Raw genomic sequence first — 20,415 nt, 5'->3', positions numbered from 1 at the left:
GGGCCGGGCTGCGGCCCCGCTGCCGGCAGGGCGAGCTTCGCCCGGCTGGCCTCAGCAGGCAAATGCGCGTCCCTTCTCCACGGACACGGAGTCCAAACGCCGCCAGGCGCCGTCGATTATATCGGCCCCCCCGCACACCCCGCAACGAGCTCCCTCTGGCAGCCCTCCCGCCATGGCGGCCCCACACGGCGGTGAGGGGCTGCTGCCGCCGAAGCCCCTCACTGAGCCCGACATGAAGCGGCCCCGGCCCTGAGGAACGGGCTGCAGCTCCGCGATAAGGGACGCGGCTGTAGGCGGCCATCGGCGGCTGGTTGGGAAGGGCCTGGAGAGGCGGGGCCCCGGGGTAATGGGCTGAAATCCACAGGGTTCCTTTATTGATGATTCCTAGGATTTCAGTCTCTTTTTCATTAAACGTCTGGCGAACATAAAGAAGAAAAACTGCAAATTCGGCGTCATTTATGCCCTCATTTACCTAATGATATTGCTCCCCGGAGATACAGACAGCTCACATTTCATCAAGTGAAAAAGATTACGTCTTAAAAACTTGTTTCTGGGCTCTGCAAACAGCACCGAGCCCTGCCGCCGGGGCCGGGCGGCGCACGGCTGGAGCCGAGCCCCCGGGGCCCGCTCTCCTCACCCAGAGGCTCCCCGGAGCCGTGCGAGAACCTACCTGTCCTCACCCCGTACTTGAGCGTGTCCCTGCAGTCCACCAGGATCTGCTCCAGGGACTCGGGGTTGTCCGAGAGCTCCAGGTTGAAGCCCTCCATGCCCTCCAGGAGCTGGTGCGGGTGGTGGAAGTCCAGCACTTTGGTGGACCTGTCAAACGTCTTCCTCACGTAGTTGAGGAGGATGTCCACGACCTCCAGCAGGAACTGCATGGTCTGCTCCTCGCCGTTCTTGGCGGGCAGCAAATCTGCGGGGCAAACCAGCCGTCAGCGCCTGCTTTGGGAGCGACAGGCGGAGGTGAAGCAGCCCTCCCGGCACCTGGACTCAGCCTGGCCAGGGAGGGACGGGGCACGGCGAAACCGGCCGCTGCCCCGGAGCCCCTCGCCCGGTGGGGAAGGGCGAACCCGGTCACCTGCGGGAACGGCGGGGCCCTCAGCCCCGGGAGCCAAAAGCCCCGCAGCTGCCCTTCACCTGGCCCGCTTCCTCGCCCGAAAAAAAATAAAAATAATAAAAAAATAATAAAAAAAAGAAAGAAAATAAAAGATTGATTTCTCTTCCCCACCCTCCCCGTAGCTAGCAATCACAGACCGTTTCATTGCTGATCTATTGAGGAGGAAATAAAATACGAAATTGCTCTCCTCCTGGGAGCTGGCTCTGGAGTGACCCCGGAGGAACAGCTGGAGCTGAGCTGCGGATCAGCCCAAGGAACATAAACGTGCATTTCAGGAAACTTTTAAACATCGCCAGTGCGGCCCTCAGCAAACACGCTCACAGCTCCCCTCAAAAGCAGCCAAGCAAAAGCACGGTCTGAAGGCGGCTGCACTTGCAGGGGAGGCGAGGGCAGACTGCTAGGGGACGTGACCGGGCTGGAGCACGCAGAAGCTGCAAAGAGCGTTTACCTCTGGCATACAAATTGGAGAAGTCTGTCTCGGTGCGCCGGAACCTGGACTCCTTCTCGCTGTTCTCACACGCCAGCAGGCTCTTGGAGGACCGCCTTTCCTTCAGGGAGCTCACGATCCGGCCCTTGTCTTCCAGACTGTTGGTCCTTTGCAGGAACCCTACATTGTTATTGCAAGGTGCACAGGTCAGAGTTTTCTCACTTCCCAACATGTTTAGAAATATCTAAAGCAGCTCTCTAGACACCAGTTCGAAGCTGTGTTCGCTCTGGATCTGACTAATGAGGTCAGGAATAAGAGTATTTATGGGGTTTATTTGCCTCCAGGAGGGAGAGCTCAAAACGCCATCAACTGCAAAAACCCAGCCATGCAAAAAACAAATTTTTGTCATTTAGTGCAGTGGTACATTCTTATTAAGTCGATCAGACAGATTCCACTTCAGTAGCCAGCCACTGGAAGAGAGTTCAGGATGAGTCAATGCTATTTCAGCCTGCAGGCGAAGTTTATGGACCCAGCAGACAGGGGCAATGATGTATGATTAAAATCAGGGCCACTTTTGCTTCTCCTCGCGGTGCTCTCACGCACAAAAGACACGAGAGCGAGCAGCCGTCCTGGAGCATTCCCCGCCAGGGCTTAGGGACACGGGTAGCACTCACCAAGCCCCCTCCCCGGTGCCAGTGGGAATGATGTCCGCACCGGCACGTGTCCACACCATGAGGATTTTCCGCCCGAGAAAGCGCTTCAACACCGACCCCAATCCTCCCCGGGGTCCCTGCTCTCTCCGGACACGCAGCTCGGGCGCCCGGGGCCGCCGCCACCGGCCGGCGTGACAGCGGGGACGGAGCCACCGGCCCGGGAGCCACGGAGGGCCAGCCGGCTGCAACCGGGCGGAGCTGTGCCACCGGCTTCTCGGGATCTGTCCCGCGAAATCCATGCCCGCTAAAACGGACACTGTGCCGGCCTCTCCCTCAGCAGCGAAGGCAGCGGCTTTGGGACCTCCCCGGCTGTGCCGAGCGCGCCCAGGTTGGGGGCAGGCGGTGACACCGCACCGCTCGGAGGGGCACCGCGCTCCCCGGAGGTTTGCTCGATCTGTTTCGCTTCGAACGAGTAGTGCCTGAAACCAGGTCTCTTCGCGGCTGGGGACGCCCGCTAGAGAGGAAGACGCTGGAGCGAGGCCAGCCAGGGCTGGCACTTCGTCCTTCCGCGTCCCCCGACGCCGCTCCTCGCCGGCCGCATGCCCCGGGCTCCTCGCAGCCCCGATGGCTCCCCCGGCCCGGCCGGGCCCCCGCAGCGCGGTGCGGGGACAAAGGAGCGCCCCCAGCCGCTGGGCCGGCCCGACAGGCTCGGGGCAGCCCCCGAGAAGGGAGCCCCAGAGCGCAGCCCCCTCTCGTGGCTGTGCCCGGCGCACTTTTGTCGTTTTGTCTCTTCATATTCATGCTTCGCTCATCAGCTTCCTTCTACGATGCTTTGAGGGACGTGAGCTATGTGAGACAAGCTACTTCAGAGAATCTCTCTTCTTGCAGAAATTAGGAGTCCGCGACCGAGGAGCTTTATTCGTGTGCAGTTTTGTTACTGCTTTCAACCGCCCCTGCAGCGGACCGCGGGCTCCTGCACCTGCAAGTGGTGTTCGCCTGCTCAACGGGCGGCGCAGCTGACACCGAATTAGGTGCGATCTGGACTGGACTGAATTGCGGAGCGACCGCCTGCACCCCAGGTCCCGCGGCTTCGTTGTGCTTAGTTTGGCCACTCTTCTTTCCGCAGGGCTCCAGGCGGCGACGCTCGGCGGCAGAGCAGCGACGGGAGCGAGGTGCTCGGCAGGCCCCGCAGAGGTCGGGGCGGGCGGCAGGGGCAGCTCCGCAGGGGCCGCTCGGAGGGCGGAGGTGCCGAAAGAGGTGCCATCCGTACCCAGCGCGAAAAGAAACGAACAAACCAAAAAAGAGACCGCTGTAGAAGAGACCCAGCAGGCAGCGGCGCACGCCGTACGGCAGGGTTGCCTCTCCCGCAGCAAGGGAGAGCGCGGCGCTCCCCAGCTGCATGCCGCAGGTGCCCCGCTGGGAGGTATTTGCATGGACGAGCATCAAGAGGGATCGAGTTTTTGAAGGCAGGGACCGACCTGGCGAAGGAGCCCCTCGATCCCCGTAGTGCCTACAATTCCTGCGTGGTTTCACAGAGAGGCTGGGCAGGAGGCAGCGTGCGAGGGGCTCGGCGGCGATCCCACGGGCTGTGGCTACGGGCTGAGCCTCCACCACGCGGGGCTGCTGCTGAAAGCCCACCTGCCTGCGGGGGAGCCGCGGCGGGCTGCCGAGAACTCAGCCGTTCGCCTTATCCGGAGCAGTTCTGCCACGTCGAGTGCCTCCACCGACGGCAGCAGGCGGTAGCGGAATCAGTGCCAGCGGCGGTGTTAGTGGCCGGGGTGGGAGAGAGAGGTGCAGCCGGCATCTCCGGGCACGGGGGGCAATCTTCCCGTGCTTTGCACGCTGAGACCTCTTCACTCCGCCGAGACCTCTTCAAAACGTGTTATCTTTTCGAAGCTGATGCGTGCGGTGACGGGGCTGGGGGTGTGGCAGCCGCAGGGCTCTTTTCAGGCGGTGGCTTTCAAACAGAAAGGAACGGAGTTCGTCCTTAAATCGGTCAGTGGTTTGAAAAGAAATGACACATAAATCTCGGGTGCGTAATTACTGAAAATGTCAAATACAATATAGGAAACGGGTGGAAGGACAGACCCATTGTTCAAGACCTGCGCTCTCTTTGAGCTGAACCCTTATTTCAAGTTCGCGTTGAAAATGAATCGATTTCGGTGTGATACACAGAAAGAACAAATCTTAGTTTTCTACAGCTTTGTAGCGGCACAATGCTTAGGGTCCAGAATAATGTCTTGTGAAAGGTAAGGACAAGGCGATAATCAGCTCTAATAGTCGAACGTTAGCTGGTTTAGCACGCGTAATTAGGATATTTGGCATCCTCAGTGCTTCACTCCGTATATTTACCAAAGGCAGCCTTCCCTTTCTGTTCCGTGAAGGTGTTAGATCCCAGTGTGAGGGCTCATATCAGTCGTGATCGAACTCGATGATTCCGAACCACCGTTATTAGCCACGGTATGTTTTCCGTGTCAAACAGAAAAAAAAAAAAAAAAAAAAAAAAAAAAGCCAGAAAAGGCAAGCTAAAAACGAGCAAAATAAAAACAAAACCACAACATCATCCTTGCTTGCTTTGATTTCCCTTCACAAAGGCACTGCTACACTCTCTTTCGCCGCTCTCAAATCCAAAATGGTGGGATATTTCATTTTCAGTGTGTTTGATCTGACGCCTAAATTGAGGGAAGCTGCGATGTCCCCCTGTAACCCCGGTAGTCTAGCAACATGGAACGAGCCTAACGGTGCGTTACTTTATCAGTTCTGCTTGCCGGGCTAAATTAAAATGATGATGAAAAAGCCCATCGCTCCAGCCACTGAAGGGACTGGTAGGGAAACGGTCCATTACACGCGGATCAGGGGCTATTTATAGAACTAAGCGACTACTCGTTAATGCCGCCTGCGGGTTCCAACGAGATCTCTAATAGATACTGGGTTAAACACTTGCACCCTGATTCGTTTTCTGTCCAAACTTCCTCGTAGCAAAACATTTAGCTTCGACTCGGAAGAGTAGGGCAAGGGGCTCAGACATGTCTTGGCTTTGAAAAAAAGCCCATTTCTCCCAGGAAATAATCCCCCGCCCCCTCCCAAAAGAGGCAGCTGGGGGAAATCGGAAATAATTTCTATTCATAAGGGGCACAGGCTAAGCTGAACGATTCTCGTCATCAGCAAATGAAAATTTGACTGTTTGTTCACGAAAACGAAGGCGCTACTGAGAAATCTGGAGAAGGAAGACAGCTTGTTATCTGCAAATGAATCTCTTGCTATAACGTTGTGATCTGATTGTGCATTTGTTTCCCTTCCTGCATCTCATGTGCCTGCGCGCTGACTGGCTGCCAGCACTATCTTACCAGCGCAGCAAGCTGACGAATTGCTCTTTAATAAGGCTCTCGTTAATCTTTTTCCCCCAGGAGATCCGTATTTTCTACTCCGATAAGGCTGAAAAATTTCAGGCGGCGAGGCGGCCAAACCCCCGTGGGTTCCCCCCGCCGGCCGCCCGGCGCTCCCCCCGCGCCTTCGCACCCCCGGCAATCGCAGGAGGGGCGGCGGAAAATGCCGGGGCCGAAGCAAACGCACGGGAGGGTGGCGGAACCGGGGCGCGGAGGGGAGCGGAGCGGAGGGGAGGGAAGGGAAGGGGAGGCTCCGTGCCCGACAGGGGGAGCCCGAGGCCGCCGCCCGGGGCGGGGTCGGGGCCGGGAGGTCGGGCGGACTTACCGCATATCTTCAGCCCGATCTTCCTGGTGCACCCGTGCGCCACGCCACACCACGAGTCGTAGGCTGCAAGAGAGGGCAGAGGAGTTCCCTGAGGCGGCGAGACCCCGGCGGCACCAGCCGGGGCAGCCCGGCCCCTGCGCTTTCCCCGCACCCCCCTCGGGGGGCGCCCTGTGCCCGGCCCGACGGGGCGCCGGGGGAGCGCTGCCGGGAGCGGGGCGTCCCGGAACGCGTTGGCGGGGCTCCAGGGAAGCGGCGGCTTAAAATAAAGTGGCGTGAAATGGGGTCACAGCCGAGTTCAGGAATTAATTGGGTGAAAAATAGTATTTGACTGGCTGATGGGACGTGCCTCACTGAGCCCCGGCCGGACTGACGGGCCGCGGGCAGCCGTGATGGGAGACGCTGCCGGCCCCCCAGCCCCGGGGGCACGGCACCGGGGGGCCGCCCCCTCCTCGCGGGGGGCACGGCGGCGGTGGCGGCGCCGGGGGGAGTGGTGGGTCCTGGGGAGGGAGGGCGACGGGCTGGGGCTGGGCTCACCTGGGCGGGGGGGCGGCGGCTGGGGGCCCGGGGAGCCTCGGCCGTGAGGGGGCGGCTCAGCCCCCAGCCCGGCGCTGTGCCCGTCCCCCGGCGGGGAGAAAGCCCAGCTCTTCCCCGGCCGCAGGGAGATGGCAGCGGAGTTGTGCCTGGCAGCCCTTTCGGGGTAAAAGCTATTCCCCGCCTTGCCTGACAACCTTTCGTCTCTTAACCGTTGCCCCCGCTTTGTCTCGCATGCTTTATAGCACGGAGCCTCCCCATTTATTTTTTTATTTTTGGTAGGCGACAGCCGGAATTGCCCGGCAGGGCTGTAAACTGATTCTCTATCCACCTGCAGCAGCCTCTGCTTCCCACTCACACCTCAATAACTCAAGGCGAATTCAGAGCAATTAGGAACACAAGGCTTTGAAAAGCTACAATTAGCATCCAAATTTCGCTTGATTACAGGCTTCAGCGTGGGCTGAAAGGAAGCTGTAGCATTAGCATTTATAAAACGTAAGGGAGGGGGAAGAGCCCGCTTCGAGCCATTGGTGTAACTTCGCCCTTTATCTGATTCATTTTCCCCGCTCCCTTTACAACATCCCGATTTTTTTTTTTTTTTGACAATTCAGTTTATTGTCTAAATCCGTCAAATGCGGCTGGAAGAGAAAGGCAGCGCTGGCTGCTGCGGTGGGCTCTCCCTCCCGGCGTCTTCCCCGCACGGCCCCCTCCCGCTGCCACCCGCGGCTGCTTTCTTTGTGTGGAGCACTTTCCGCACCTCGCTCAGCGGCGCAGAACGGGGCTTCACAGATTCACCGTTTCGTTTCGAATCTGGTCTTCCCGAGCCTAGGTGGAGGAAGCCTCCAAAATGCTTTAAACGAGGAAAAGATTAAAACCTACTTGTGGGTCGTAAATTAGTCGGGGTGGGGTCCGGAGCGTCGTTGGAGGACGAGGGAGCGGAGGAAGCCATCCTTTCAGAAAAGCCCCGATCCCTGGAGCTCGGGTTTCCTTCGCTATTCCTCCGAGCGCGGGTGGGCAGCAAGGAATTTACTGGAAGGAAGAAAAGGCGCTTTTAGTAGCCTGCTCTCCTGGAGGACCGCGCCGGAGTCCTGTGGATGCCGGCAGACAGGAGGCTGCAGCCTCCGCCGGGCAGCGCAGGTCCCGGGCAGGCGGCGGGACGGGCTGCCGGGGGCAGGAGGGGTTCCCGGGGGGCAGGAGGGGCAGCAGGGAGCTCAGCCGACCGCTGCGGGGCCGAGGCGCTAAGCGTCGCGCCGGGAAAATGCCTCGACAGGCTGAAGAACAAACCCGTCCCTTCGCTGAATGCCGAGGCGCTGCCCCCCTTGCCTGAATGACGGATTTAGCAGACCATGAAGTCTATCGCAATTATATCGGTGGCCGCTGAGCAGGGCGATTATGTGGCTCGCGTCAAATGCAAGCCAACGTGCAGTGCGGGCTTCGAAATTCCCAGCCCAGATGCCCTCCGGTCCCACACGGAGCCCGTTTCTATGCGTTTCCAGCCCATCCCCGAAACGCACGGCAGGCTCAGCGCTCGGAGCAGACCCACAGAGCCCCCCCGCCAAAACAAAGGTGCATTTCTCCCGAGTCCGGCGGCACGCATCACGCACACATGTGTCGGCACACGCGTGTTTCAGCAAATCAGGGGCAGGACGTGCTCCAGAGCAAGCCGGCGCTCTCCGGAGCGAGCCCTGGCGCTAAGGGCGCCGACGGCGGGGGGCGGCGGGGCCGGGGGAGGCGCGGCACCGGCACCGGCCCCCGGTCCCCGGCCCCCGCGGGCGGGCACGGCACCTCCATCACCCGCTCACCGGCGGGGCAGTGCCGGGCTCGTCCCCTCGTCCCCATGACTACCTGCGATTTATTTCGTTCCCCTTGTCAAGAAAATGAAGGTCGCGGCAACGAACGAGCGCTTTCTTTGTTAGCTGCTTTCGCACGTCGGTAGCTAGCGATTCGTTTCCATTGTTGGGCGCCTTCACGCCCGCGTGTAAACGCAACGGATCGATGGTTTCAATGGTAAACAAGTATTTCGCTTTTTTTTTTTTTTTTTCGGATGAAAAAGAAAACAACCATAAAGCAGAAGAGATTCGCTAGACAATGCCTGGGAGCGAAGTAACAGGTTAACGCAATGTCTAAGACGCTGGCTGTCTCAAAACACCCGTTATCCCTCTATAGGTACGACAGCGACCAAAACCGATTTTAGGGAAAAAAAAATAAAAATAAAAAGGAAGAATTGTAAAAAAGCTCCAGATCCTGAAAGACTCTCCCGAAGGTTTGGAAAATGGGGTGCGCATCAAGACTTACCGAGGGGGCGAGCGGAGCGCTCTGGCTGCCGGCGTCCAAGCAGGCAGGGCGACTCCAGCCTGGGAGCGACTCGCCGCTTATAAACTCCGCCAGAAACGACGTCGGAATACCAATCGCGCCGCGGAATTTAATGCGAGATGACCTTTTTTTCCAGAAGTGCTCGGATTTGCTTTTTTAAAAGCGTGAATCGCCGCTTGATCTGCTTCGACGCAGGCATGAGTCACAGGGCTGCCGCCACCCACCCCCTCCGCGCCGTGCCGAGCCGTGCACGGGGCTGGGAGCGGCGGGCCGGGGCGGGGACTGGAGGGGCGGCCCCCGGCCCGGCTGCTGCCGCCGCCCGCTTCGCCCCGCGGCTCCGGAGCTGCCCTCGGCCTTCGACCCCACGCGGGGTTTGTGCCTCGGGCAGGCGGCACCGGCGGCTTTCCCTCGATAGCACCGCCTCGCCCCGAGGCCACCTGCGCGAAGGCAGAGGCGACCCGGCTGAGCTCCCGGGGGGGCCGTGCCGAGCGCAGCCCCGCGCCCCCCGCCCCGCTCCGCCGTCCCCAGCGGCGGCAGCGCCCTCGGCGCGGGTCCCCGCCAGAGGGTGGCAGAGGCCCAGGCACCGCCGCTCCCTCGTCTTCCCGGCCGCAGGGGAACACCTGGATCTCTGTGACCTCCCCTCGGCGTTGCCGCTACCTTACGGCTTTATACCCCAGCCCCTTTTGCTAAAACGCGACTCGTTCAGGCAGCATTCCTCTGGCAGCCCGGCCCCCGGGTTTAGGTGCCTAAACCCAGCCTGTGCCACGGAGAGGGACGTTGGGGGGAGAGCAGCCCGATGGGGTCCTTCAGCCTGTGCTGGGGGTGCTGGGCGAGCAGCAGGGACGTGTCCTTCTTGAAGGACTCGAGGGGAAAACTTCAAGGTCTTTTTGGAAAGGAGCCCGACCGACTGAGGGCGTGAAGTAGGCGAGACGACTGCTTCGCCGAGCAGCCCCACTGTCTAGGAACTGGACACGGAGCAAAAGCACCGGGAGCACGAAAGGCAGCTTGCAAACACAGCTGTAAAGTTCGCCGGCCCTAGCTGCCATGTCCTGCTGCCATCTGTGCCAGGTATTCGTTTTCAAAGGTTTCATCGTTTTCAACCAATCTGGCAAAACGTTCGCTCGGCGCGGAGCAGGAGAAACGAGAACGCAATTGTGGCAAATCGGCTTTGTAAGTGACCACAGCCATGGCTAGGAAGCGTGGCCGGATCGCCGTGCAAACAGCCACCGGCAGCTCACGGAAGCCGTCCGGAGCCACGGCTCACGGCGCCCCGCCGGCTCCCCCCGCCCCGCGCACATCCGCGGCCCGGGGCAGCCGCCGGTGCCCGCAGCTCCCGCGGGGCCGCTGGGCTCAGCACCACGGACAGCGGGCGGCGCCGCACGGCACGGCCCGGCCCGGCCCGGGCGGCAGAGCTGCGGCAGGCGAGGCGGCCGCCCCCGCTAGGTGGTGCTGCTCCTCAAGGCAGCCCCGCCGCACGGCCGCTTCCCCGGGCGGCAGCGGCGGGCAGGCGGCAGCCCACGCCTCCCGCGGAGCAGGGAAGCGCTCGGTCCTTCCCCCAAACCCCGCCTCGGCAGCGGCCCGGCCGCGGAGCCCGGAGCCTTCGCTCAGCCCGGCCCCGCCGCTGCCTTCCCGAGGCTGCCGCCCCAGGGCCCCCGCGGGCCGGCTCCCGGAGGGCTCCCCGCCTGCCCTGCGAGGATGAGAGCCCCGGGGGCTCGGGGCTGTGAACCCAGCCAGCCACCCAGGTTGGGGAAGGCGCAGGGAAGCCCCGACCCGAACCATCAGCAGCGTGCAAGTGGCTGAAGGCTGCTGCCAGCGCCCCGCTCAGATCACACTCAACCAACCAGACCGCTTCCAGCTCCCTACCCGGCCGTGCCACAACACGGGGGCTGAGTACCCTGCGGGGGCACAGGAGCAGAAGTGATGCAGGGCTCCAGCGACAGAGACCAGTCACTGACTATACAGTGCTTATAAATGTGGGTGTGCTTACAAAGCTGAGTACCGAGCAGGGGAATAACCGTTGTTATTACAGCCTGTGGGCTTGAAGAGGCATTGTGCTAGGAGCTGCACACACCATTCCATAGTGTAGCACGTATTTCGAGATAGGAAAGCCTCCTGCCTACAGTGTGAGGTGTTCTCAGTGTAACTACATGCCAATGGAAAAGCAAATAGCAGAAAGGCCGTGTGCCATATTTTTTTTTTTTTTTTCCTCCTTCATATTCAGAACTACATTCCTATTATATATGAATTTATGTGAAAGGAGGAGAGTAAATTGGCTTTTTGGCAATCATTGTGATTGTTGGTTTTCCTCCATGAACATTCTCTTTCTGTCGCCTTTTGATATTTTGTTTGGATTGTGACTATGTTAGCTTGTAGGGACCAGGCATGCTCCTTTCTTAAAACTGTATACAACAGAATGCAACTGAATATCTGTGATGTTTCTGATTTTTTTTTTTTAACCACACATTTATAATAATGTATAATCAAGGCCGTTATTACAAAACATTAATTAATTGCATCAGGTATCTTTTTCCTTTCCCCACCATTTCTGGTAAACAGTCGCATCTCATTTACCTGTATCTTTGATAAACTGGAATAATTTAAATAGCAAATTTCCTTAAATCTTAACAAAAGAAAAATTGGAAAACTAAGTATTTCAGAATTTTCCTGGCCTGCACCTGCACTGCTAAAAATACAGATACAAATTATTGCATGTCTGTAGCCAAAGAGTGAACATGCCAAGGAAATTTAACAAACTATTGGTCTAATTACTTGTCCCTAGCCAAAGAATTCTACAAATGGAAATCAGGTGAAGAACTCTATTCTAAAGATAACTTCTGCTATCTGGTTTATGGCACCTGATAAAAATTCACTGAAGTTAAGAGAGAGGTTTGCTTTGGGTTTTGAGATTGATCAGATGCTGATGTATCCAGCTGTCCCAAATGTAAGGATCATGTCCATCACCCAAATTTCAAAGACAGCTCAAGATGAGCTGCCAGCTAGAACACTCAGCACTGCTGTGATGAAGGGCACTTGGTGAAATCTAATCTGAAGCACATTGTTTTACATACTTTGTGGCTTCTTGCTGCAGGATGTCCCCTTCCTGATCCATGCTGGCACGTGTTGCTGTCCGTTTTGATCTGCTTCATCTGAAAAACATCCCAAAGTTTAACCCATATCCTGAACCAACAGCAGCAGCAAATCCCCACTCTCAATATCCCCAAGCAAACATAGAGGTAAAGAACATTCCTACCTCCAAACCAGAACAAAATATATAACAGAGTTTTATTTATCTGTATGGATCAAAAGAATTAAATTGTGGAACTGTGATTATAGCACAAAAAAATAGTGACAACAGTATACCCAGTAAGTCTACTCTCTATGAGATTTAGGATTTACAACTGTTTATCCTGTGTTTAAAATAAAATTTAATTCCAGTCTGTGACATTAACCCTGTAGAGACAAGACAGCTAATGCTCGGATTCTCTCCTAGCGATATGTTGTTGTAATTGTTACATGCCTCACTGAGCTGTATCTTTTTATCCCATTGGAGGGCATCAGTTTACAATTAGAACATTCAGTAATTTCAGTAATGCTGCTGCAGAAGATAATGCAGTTTGGCTCAGAATGTATTTGTAGAACTGGACTCTGGGATCTTTTAATACATAATTTATTTAAATTAAGAATATTTCATAAAGAATCTTTAGGAAACAGGAAACATGGACTTTTCTTTCTTTCTTTCTTTCTAAGTAAAGGCTTCTCAAGCCAAAACTCACTCTCATGTATGGACTTTCCTAACTCTCAAAAATTTTCATATATTTATATACCATTATAGTTGTGCATTTGCCCCCCCCCCCCCCCCCCCCTTTTTTTTTTTCCCTTTATTTTCTTTTCCTTGTGGTGAAGTCAGGTTTTGGCTTGATGAATTTGGTAGCACACTCTAAAGAGTCACTGGTACTTGTGAAATAGTAGGCATTTTGTAGCATCATACTTAAAAAGCCTGATCCTTCTGCTATCTTTTTAGCTACAATTCAGAAATAGAAATATTTTATTTCCAGAAATGAAGGTTCAATACACCCTGTTGAAATGAAAGTGTTTTAAGAAGAAACATGATATCTAAGTAATACTTGGGTATTACTTAAGGTGCAAACAAAGCATACAAAGGCAATGTAGAAATAGGACAATATGAACAGGTACTTTGTCCACCAGAGAAAAAGGACATGCAGGTAAGAATTTTTTTTCCTATTTGAATGAGCAGTTCATATTTCCTGTCTTGAGGGGCTTTAATTTTTTTGCATTCTCACAATAAACAGATGCATCCAATTTTGAGGACTGAAGGAGTGCATAAGTTTTAAGCAAAGCCATCAGCTGTTACTGATGTTACTTTCTTTTCAGTATTTAGTTTGGAAGATTTTATGAGAGAACTGAGGACTGACTTTAGGTAAAATACCTCTTCTCCCAGATTGAGAGACATGTGATTCTAACTGAAGTCACTGGCTCTCAAACAGATCTTCAGATTAATGTTGCATGTTCCAGACACATATTCAGATCTATTCATGTAATAAATTCCTGTCCTCTACTTTGACCCTTCAAAACTTCTAGGTAAACATTCATTTACCAAATGTTCTTGATTCCCTTTGCTGGCATTTTGATAGCTGCACTAAAAGGAGACGATCACAGGAATGAGCAGAGCTGCAGTCATCAGGGTGGGCGTTAGCCACTCAGCACTAGAACAAGAGACAACTTTGCTTCAATATCTTAAAGTTATTTTAAAGCCTGTGCACATCAGATAAAGAGCAGCACTGCCCTGAACCATGAATTGAGCACAACCTCTTTATAATCTTACAGGAAACTTAACGTTGCAAGGATTTAAAGGAAATGTCTGGGAAGGGGTTCAAGGGAGGACAATGGATAGTGCTCTGGTATTCCTGATGGCCACATTCTCTACAGGACAGATAACAAGGCTACCTTCATTACTTTCTGACCCCAGTGAGAGAACACCAACAACCTCAACTTTCATTTACCAGCCATCTTTTCTTTTCAGAGACTACTCATCTCTTTAAGCAGAAGTCCAGACTAAATAAACTTAAAGTGATCTAGCAAAAATTCTGAAAGACATGACAGATATCCAAGCTCATGCTTTTCATACCATACAGAAAAGCTTGAACTTGGATGTAGTTTCACTGACCGCTTCCTTCACAGAAAATTCTGTCCAAAGGCTTAAGCAATCTGCTGACTGCAAAATGATCAACACATAACTTTATAGGATAGTCCGGAATTTTCTTCTCCAATATTTGACATGGACATCTAATTTGGCTTGTGTATGGTTGTAAATTAGCCCTCAATTACTTCAGATATTAACATATCCATGGCTTGCCAAAGGCAAGCTATGTAAAGTCCTGCAACTGTTTGCAATCTGCAGTAAGAAAAATTGGTACACGCATTAAAAAATACTGTATTTTCTTTAAAGAGATAGTCTCTTCCTCAAAATACACACAGCATGGAATCTAGGCAAATGAAGGATAACTACCAAGAGCTTCAAGAAATTCTTGCTCAAGCAGAAGCTCTACATATTAACTTGCTACTTAAGTGTTTGTTGGTTAACAGCCAGAGCTCCAAAATACCAATTTTAAGCCAAAAACAAACCAAACAACACAAAAGATACCAAGCCCTTTTAGAAATTATTTGACAAATTTCCACCACTCAAAAGATCAAGAAGCACATATTTACTAACAAGGTTTACAAAAAAGCCACCTTCATCAGACAGTGAAAATTAGCTTTGTATTTTACAGTTTTAAATATAACTTCTGTTATTAGACATGATAAATTAGATATAAAAAAAATACTTAATTTCCTTTAAAATGTAGGTAAAGATAAACTGGCTAAAATGTCTGCTTTCCAAACAGCTCTGAAAAGCTTTTGAGGCCTTTCACCTGAGAGGGGCAATAATCCTCTTCCTATGCTCTGCAGTCACATGCATTTCTAACTACTCAAAATTATCTCTATCATTTTCTGAGTCACCAAGCTGATCCTCCTAACAGGTTTCTAATTTTGATTAACCAGACAATATAGGTTTCAGCAAAACTTGTGTATTACTCCATTTGTCTTTGCTCACACTTTTCTGTCCAATTCCACAGTAACAGTATGCAAGCTTTTCCTGGTCTAATTTATGAACGCTGTCTAAAGGTAACGGTAACATAGCTATGGCAAGGATTCAAACTTCAGAACACTTGAGTCACTCCTTATTCCCAACATGCCACCTTCTGAGTACTTTGATACATTTATTTATTTTTTTTTATTGAGTATGGGACTGTGAAAGCAGATGACAGATGTTTTAAAAGTAATTAGGGAAAAAAAAAACCAGTTATCCTTCTCTTTTTCTTTGTAGTAATTCTCTAGAGAAAGCATGAAGAACAAGAATGTGCCGGTGAAGAGACAGATGACAGGACTGATCTTCAGAAGCCAACAAGATACATAGACAGCATCTCCATGTACCAGTGTATCAAGAAGTACTGGTGAATTACAAAGGCATCTCTACAACACAGGAAGATCTCTTAAAGAACAAAAGTTACCTGGAAGACCTGGGGTTTCATGTCCTCTATGCTGCTGGGACATGCTTGTATTTAACAAAGAAAGAGACACTACAAAGCCAAGTCCTGTAACAGACATAAGCATTTGATAAATCTGTCTTCTTTACCCATGTGGATTTGCAGCAGGAATTATTGAAAGAAAAATAACACAAGACAGATACTACAGAAGCTAAGGGCAACTAAAAAAAAGTTTTTGTATATAGGCACATCTATCTAAGCATAACCAACATAAACCAATTATTTCTCCAAGACTTATAAACTTAGATCATTTCACTATTACCTGAGTATTTGTTTCTCATATGAAAAAAAAAAAGACTAAGAATTATTCAGTAACATTTAGATACATCATAGGTAAATATTGGCTTTTCTCACACCAGTTTAAAAGGAAGTAACACCCTTAAAGTTACAGCATGAAGTGGCTACTATGTAGTTTCAAACATCAATATCAGGCCTTAGAATTTCTGTAGTGAAAAGCAATACTAAACTTTAATGTACTCATGTCTTTAATAAAATATGTTTACTGTATCTTTTCTTCTGCCTACCCCAGAACAGCATGTTAGCTATGTTTGGTTTTCATTAGTTGACTTTACTGAATGTGATTACACTCAATCCAATTCTCCATCCCCATATAACTTGGGATTTTATACAATAAAATTCTTACTATTTAAAAAAAATAAACTTTAAATACAGTAAGAATTGGCTACAAGCCTTACCTGCAGTAGCATGGCTTAAATCAAAATATTTTCATAATTTTAGTGCAAATCTCTCGCTTTATCTGTGCAGTTAGATATGTACCTTTTTATAGGCATGCCAGTCAATTTATATTTGGACTTTTAAAAACACTTAGCTTATTATCTGTTTCTTTCAACATTGTAACATGGTTCACTTAGTCTTCACCATGTGGACACCAACTGATTTGAGGTAATACATATGGCAGACATCCCACATAGACATCTGCATTAAAAATGGCAGAAGATATTAGCACAAAATGTAAACCATCTTGAGTTTATATATCCGATCTATTCTTGAGATACTCTATTAAAAAGGGAATTTGCCTTTCAAGAGTATATCTGAATCATTTTAAAGTTTTAATGCCAGTCCAGAAAAATCAGCACATTGATAAAGTAGGAGGAACAATCCCCAGTCTATGAGTTTTCCCTGTCCATTTTAAAAGTGTGGATATGAATTCATTTAAGACTTGAGCAAGTGGTTCTTTCTTAGAAAAATCTCCAAATTAAAAAAACAAGCAATAGGAGCTGAGTAACGCAGACTCTAAAACTAACAATTCAGGAATCACAGCCTTAGAGGGCTTGATCATTTTCATTCCTTTCCATTTATGTGAGAAAAGAGGTGCTCTACTTTTCCCTGGAAAGCAGATGGCTTACTTATCTCTTGTCCACTTCTACAAACCAAACTTTTGTTCTTTATACAGCTTAGTTGTGTCCAGAGAAACAGCTGAATATCTGTGGTAAATTTACTCCAGAAGCTCGGTCCTGTAATTTCTTTATGCAGACCAAACCCACCAGGAATGTGAATTCAAACTTCCACAGTTGAATATGAATATTTTACATCACAGTGACACCCTTCAGCCATAGAGTATGTCGTCTCAGTCTATACATTTTTAAACATTAACAAAAAAATAATACTGAAGGGATACAAGTCACAATCTTATGAGTTACACAGATTTTCTGATCAATTTTACAACTAGCATTTATTCAACAGTGCTATAGAGTTTCTCTCTAAATTTGGACAGGACAAAAACCTCAGGTAAAGCTTTTCAGTTGAAATACTAACAGCTGTTTCATTAATGTCAAAGCTATACAACCAATTTTCAGCAAGCTGTGTTTTTATTTTAAGGTGGCATTTCTGTCACTCAAAACTTTGTTGTCATTTTCCAGAATAAAGAGTTTCACAAAATCATACTGGAAGATTTATTTTCACCCATTCAAGTGGAATGTAGCAAATGTAATACTCCTAAAATACTATGTTTTGCTCAACTGACAGTCTAAACCACAGTTTCCATGTGACTTGCTGCTCCAGGGAGAAAATATTTTACCAGTTACTTCTGCATACGTCAAGTATGCATGTGTCATCAAGTTAGAGAACAAGGTTATTTTTGCAGGTATAAGTTTGAAAGTAACACAAGGACAACAAAAATTCCAAGGTCTGATATTAATGTTAAAGACTATTGAAATTCAGAAGAAAAATATTATTAAACAGTGTAATTTAACATGCCTGTTGGAGAATCACAGAATCATCTTCAGAAATACTATAGGATTTTCCAACAAATTTTCTTCAGAATAACAACTTTCTTCTCCTTTTTCATTACTACTATTTGAATAGCTAATACTCTTGGTGTTGCTGTTTCCGCTTTCATCGCTTTTTTCTTCATCATCTTCACAAATGGGGATATTTGCAGGTTCCAATTATCCTTCTGCTATAAAAATACATAAATTTATTCTTTGTTGTACTATATTTTGTATTAAAGAAGTTAAAAGGAAGCAAGTAAGACAATTAGTTTCACCTATTTTCAATTAAATCATTAAATACTGATTAATCCTTTCTAGCAAATGAAGAAAGCTCTGCAATGATTGTGTGTCAGACTGCAGAGTTAAAACTATGAAGTCAGCTTGTATCCTGAAATGTGCTGTGACCACTTCACTCTTGGAATAGGCTCAATATAGCTCTAAAATCTACACAGCTGGTCACCAGAATATCTCTCATTGAGGGGTGGAGGGGAATGCTCAGATGAATTAAGCCACTGTTTAAGCTTCTTTGTTGTTCCTGTTTCCTGTAGCTACATAACAGCAAGAGAATGGGAGACGATTCCTACTCCTTTCTCCTCCTTTCCCCTTTGCCAGGTGTCTTTATATGCTAAAATATACAGGACTAGGAAGTCCTGATCATGAATAAGTAGTGTAAGCTATGGAAGGGAAGAAAATGCACATCTAAATCTAAAAATGCTTTGGAGTATCCAGAGATGTCTTAAAGTAATCTTACAATTCTCTCCTTTTCATTGCAGTATATTACAGAACTCTGAGGGACTTCCCTTAAGGTTAACGCCTTTCAGCCTAATACCCATTTGATGACAAACGCGGCTAACACTTCAGCACAATTCAATCACCTTAATCACAGGTAACATCTCAGATCACCATCAGCCTTCTTTTTGTGAATCTACTGAGTTCCCTTACTTATTGTTATATATTTGCTGCTGGAATTATCCTGCCTAACTGCTAGGAATTTTTCTTGAGTGCTCCTCTTCCACTTCAGTGCAGGGTGAGCCGAATTAGTTCAAGGTCTAAATCAATGCTATGGACTAAAGTAGTTTACACTATATTGACAAAGATAAGGGGAGCTCACTTAGCCCATTCTACCTGTTCTGAGTTTAAGAGATGGTTTGCAAATTCATAAGAAGGTTTCTGACTCCTTCTTCCTTCTTTAATGTACTGTAAAATGAATACTTGCAATTAACAACTAGAAAACATTTACTCTGGCATTTTATAGCCCAAAGTAGCCTATTTAAATCTAGAAAATCTAGATTAATACAAATATTTTCTCAATTACTGGCTTCTAAAACACAAAGTTGGGTTCCTATTATTACTATAATTCACCGTATTTATCTGTGAAAGGCAAAAATGTCTCTACAATAAAATAGTGTAGCTGTGATTTGCAAACTTACTCATCAACACCTTTTCTTCAAGAAGTAGAAAAAACTGCTTGGCCTCAGCATTTTCTGGTTCACAGATCAGAACTCTAATTTAACAGCATAATATATTACTAACATACATATGATGACAAAAATAAATAGAAAAACAGAAATAAGGCTGTCATTTATGGTTCATGAAAGTGCAATTATACAAATGAAGAATTTTACATACACACATATCAAAACGGTCCATTCATAACCTAAAGAGTGTCAAGCCTATTGTTATAAGCTCTGCTCCCAGGTAGCACCATAATTTTGATAAAGTGACTATGATGCAAAAAAAATATTCTCAGTTGATATTATTAGTAATTTTGTATGAAAGTCTAGAATTAGGATGGGAAAAAGACAAATTACATTTAAGAGTAATAATGTCATAAGAATAATAAACACAGAAAATCAGATAACAGGTTAAAAATCTGAAAGAAACCCCCAAACAGTAAGACATGAAAAAGCATTAATATTATTTTCCATACCATGTGCATGCATAAACCATAAAGTGAGAAAAACCTATGTAATTACAAAATTTTACCTGAAAGAATAATCTCCGTATTTTCCTTAAGAGACAACCTCCCTCCCCTACCTAATCTCTCTTCTTTTTCAGAAGTACCATCTTTCCTCTTACAGTCCAATAGATATCTAATTGAATTCAGACTATATTAGGATCTTAACTTATACTTAGCTTTGAAGTTTTCTGTTCTGATAACATACTCGAAGGAGTACTATGTCTGGAATTTGTGTACTTTTCCTCAGTTATGCAAGTTGGTCCAATAAAAGACATTACCTCTGCCATTGCACCAGGCTTATGTTTTTAGTTCATCACCAATATAACAATGCTTCCACAGGAGTCATTCCCACACTTCTTTTTTCTTGCTGGCATGAGAAACACCTAATAGCATAATGGAAAAAGGAATACATCCAGCAAAAATGTCCAAGAAAGACCCTATCCACAATGGCCTTAATTTGCTGATTAGATTTTTTTTTTTCCTTGGGAGTAGAAATTGAGATTTAAATCCCTGAAAGCAAAAGGAACTAAATTGGAGTCTGTTGAGATAAAAAAATAAAACTTTCACTGACTTCCTCTGTAGAATTTCTTTACACTGGCCAAGTCTTATTGTCTGGCATATAAAGTTATTGATGCTAGCAGAATTTCAGACTCACCAGCTTCAGAAAACACAAACTTTATTTTGACAGAAGTTATTCTGTAGTGTGTCAGCCATTGGATGTTTGTTCCATGTTAGTCTAGCTAGAGGGCATCCACCACGTATTTATGGAGCTCTGTAATGCACTGGTAAAAGCCAAATGTTTTCTTTTTGTTGCTATATAAAAGACTATTCTCTACAGAGCTATATTCAGGAGATAACAGAACTGAA

At 48.8% G+C, this 20,415-nt stretch overlaps 1 protein-coding gene across 4 annotated transcripts in view; it reads right to left on the bottom strand.

Annotated features, from left to right (window-relative positions):
- GAD1 (glutamate decarboxylase 1) overlaps window positions 1-15,927 on the bottom strand; it is a 36,383-nt gene extending 20,456 nt beyond the window's left edge. Inside the window, exons 1-7 of one of the 4 annotated variants that reach the window (XM_027461443.3) lie at window positions 15,322-15,927; window positions 13,368-13,476; window positions 11,821-11,898; window positions 7,319-7,468; window positions 5,909-5,971; window positions 1,566-1,724; window positions 671-913 (exon numbers count right to left, since the gene is read on the bottom strand). In XM_027461443.3, coding sequence (XP_027317244.2) covers window positions 671-913; window positions 1,566-1,724; window positions 5,909-5,971; window positions 7,319-7,388 — 535 coding nt within the window. In that variant the 5' untranslated portion in view covers window positions 7,389-7,468; window positions 11,821-11,898; window positions 13,368-13,476; window positions 15,322-15,927. Of the gene's footprint in view, window positions 1-232; window positions 256-670; window positions 914-1,565; window positions 1,725-5,908; window positions 5,972-7,318; window positions 7,469-8,734; window positions 9,007-11,820; window positions 11,899-13,367; window positions 13,477-15,321 lie in introns of those variants that run through there. The other 3 variants (XM_072040936.1, XM_027461442.3, XM_072040937.1) reach the window with 3 other exon arrangements.
- Between the last annotated feature and the right edge of the window lie 4,488 nt (window positions 15,928-20,415).

The sequence above is a fragment of the Anas platyrhynchos genome, chromosome 7, assembly GCF_047663525.1.
Source record: "Anas platyrhynchos isolate ZD024472 breed Pekin duck chromosome 7, IASCAAS_PekinDuck_T2T, whole genome shotgun sequence".
Classification (NCBI taxonomy): Eukaryota; Metazoa; Chordata; class Aves; order Anseriformes; family Anatidae; genus Anas; species Anas platyrhynchos.
Note: the sequence above shows the minus strand (reverse complement) of the source record. Positions and strands in the feature narration are given on the sequence as shown.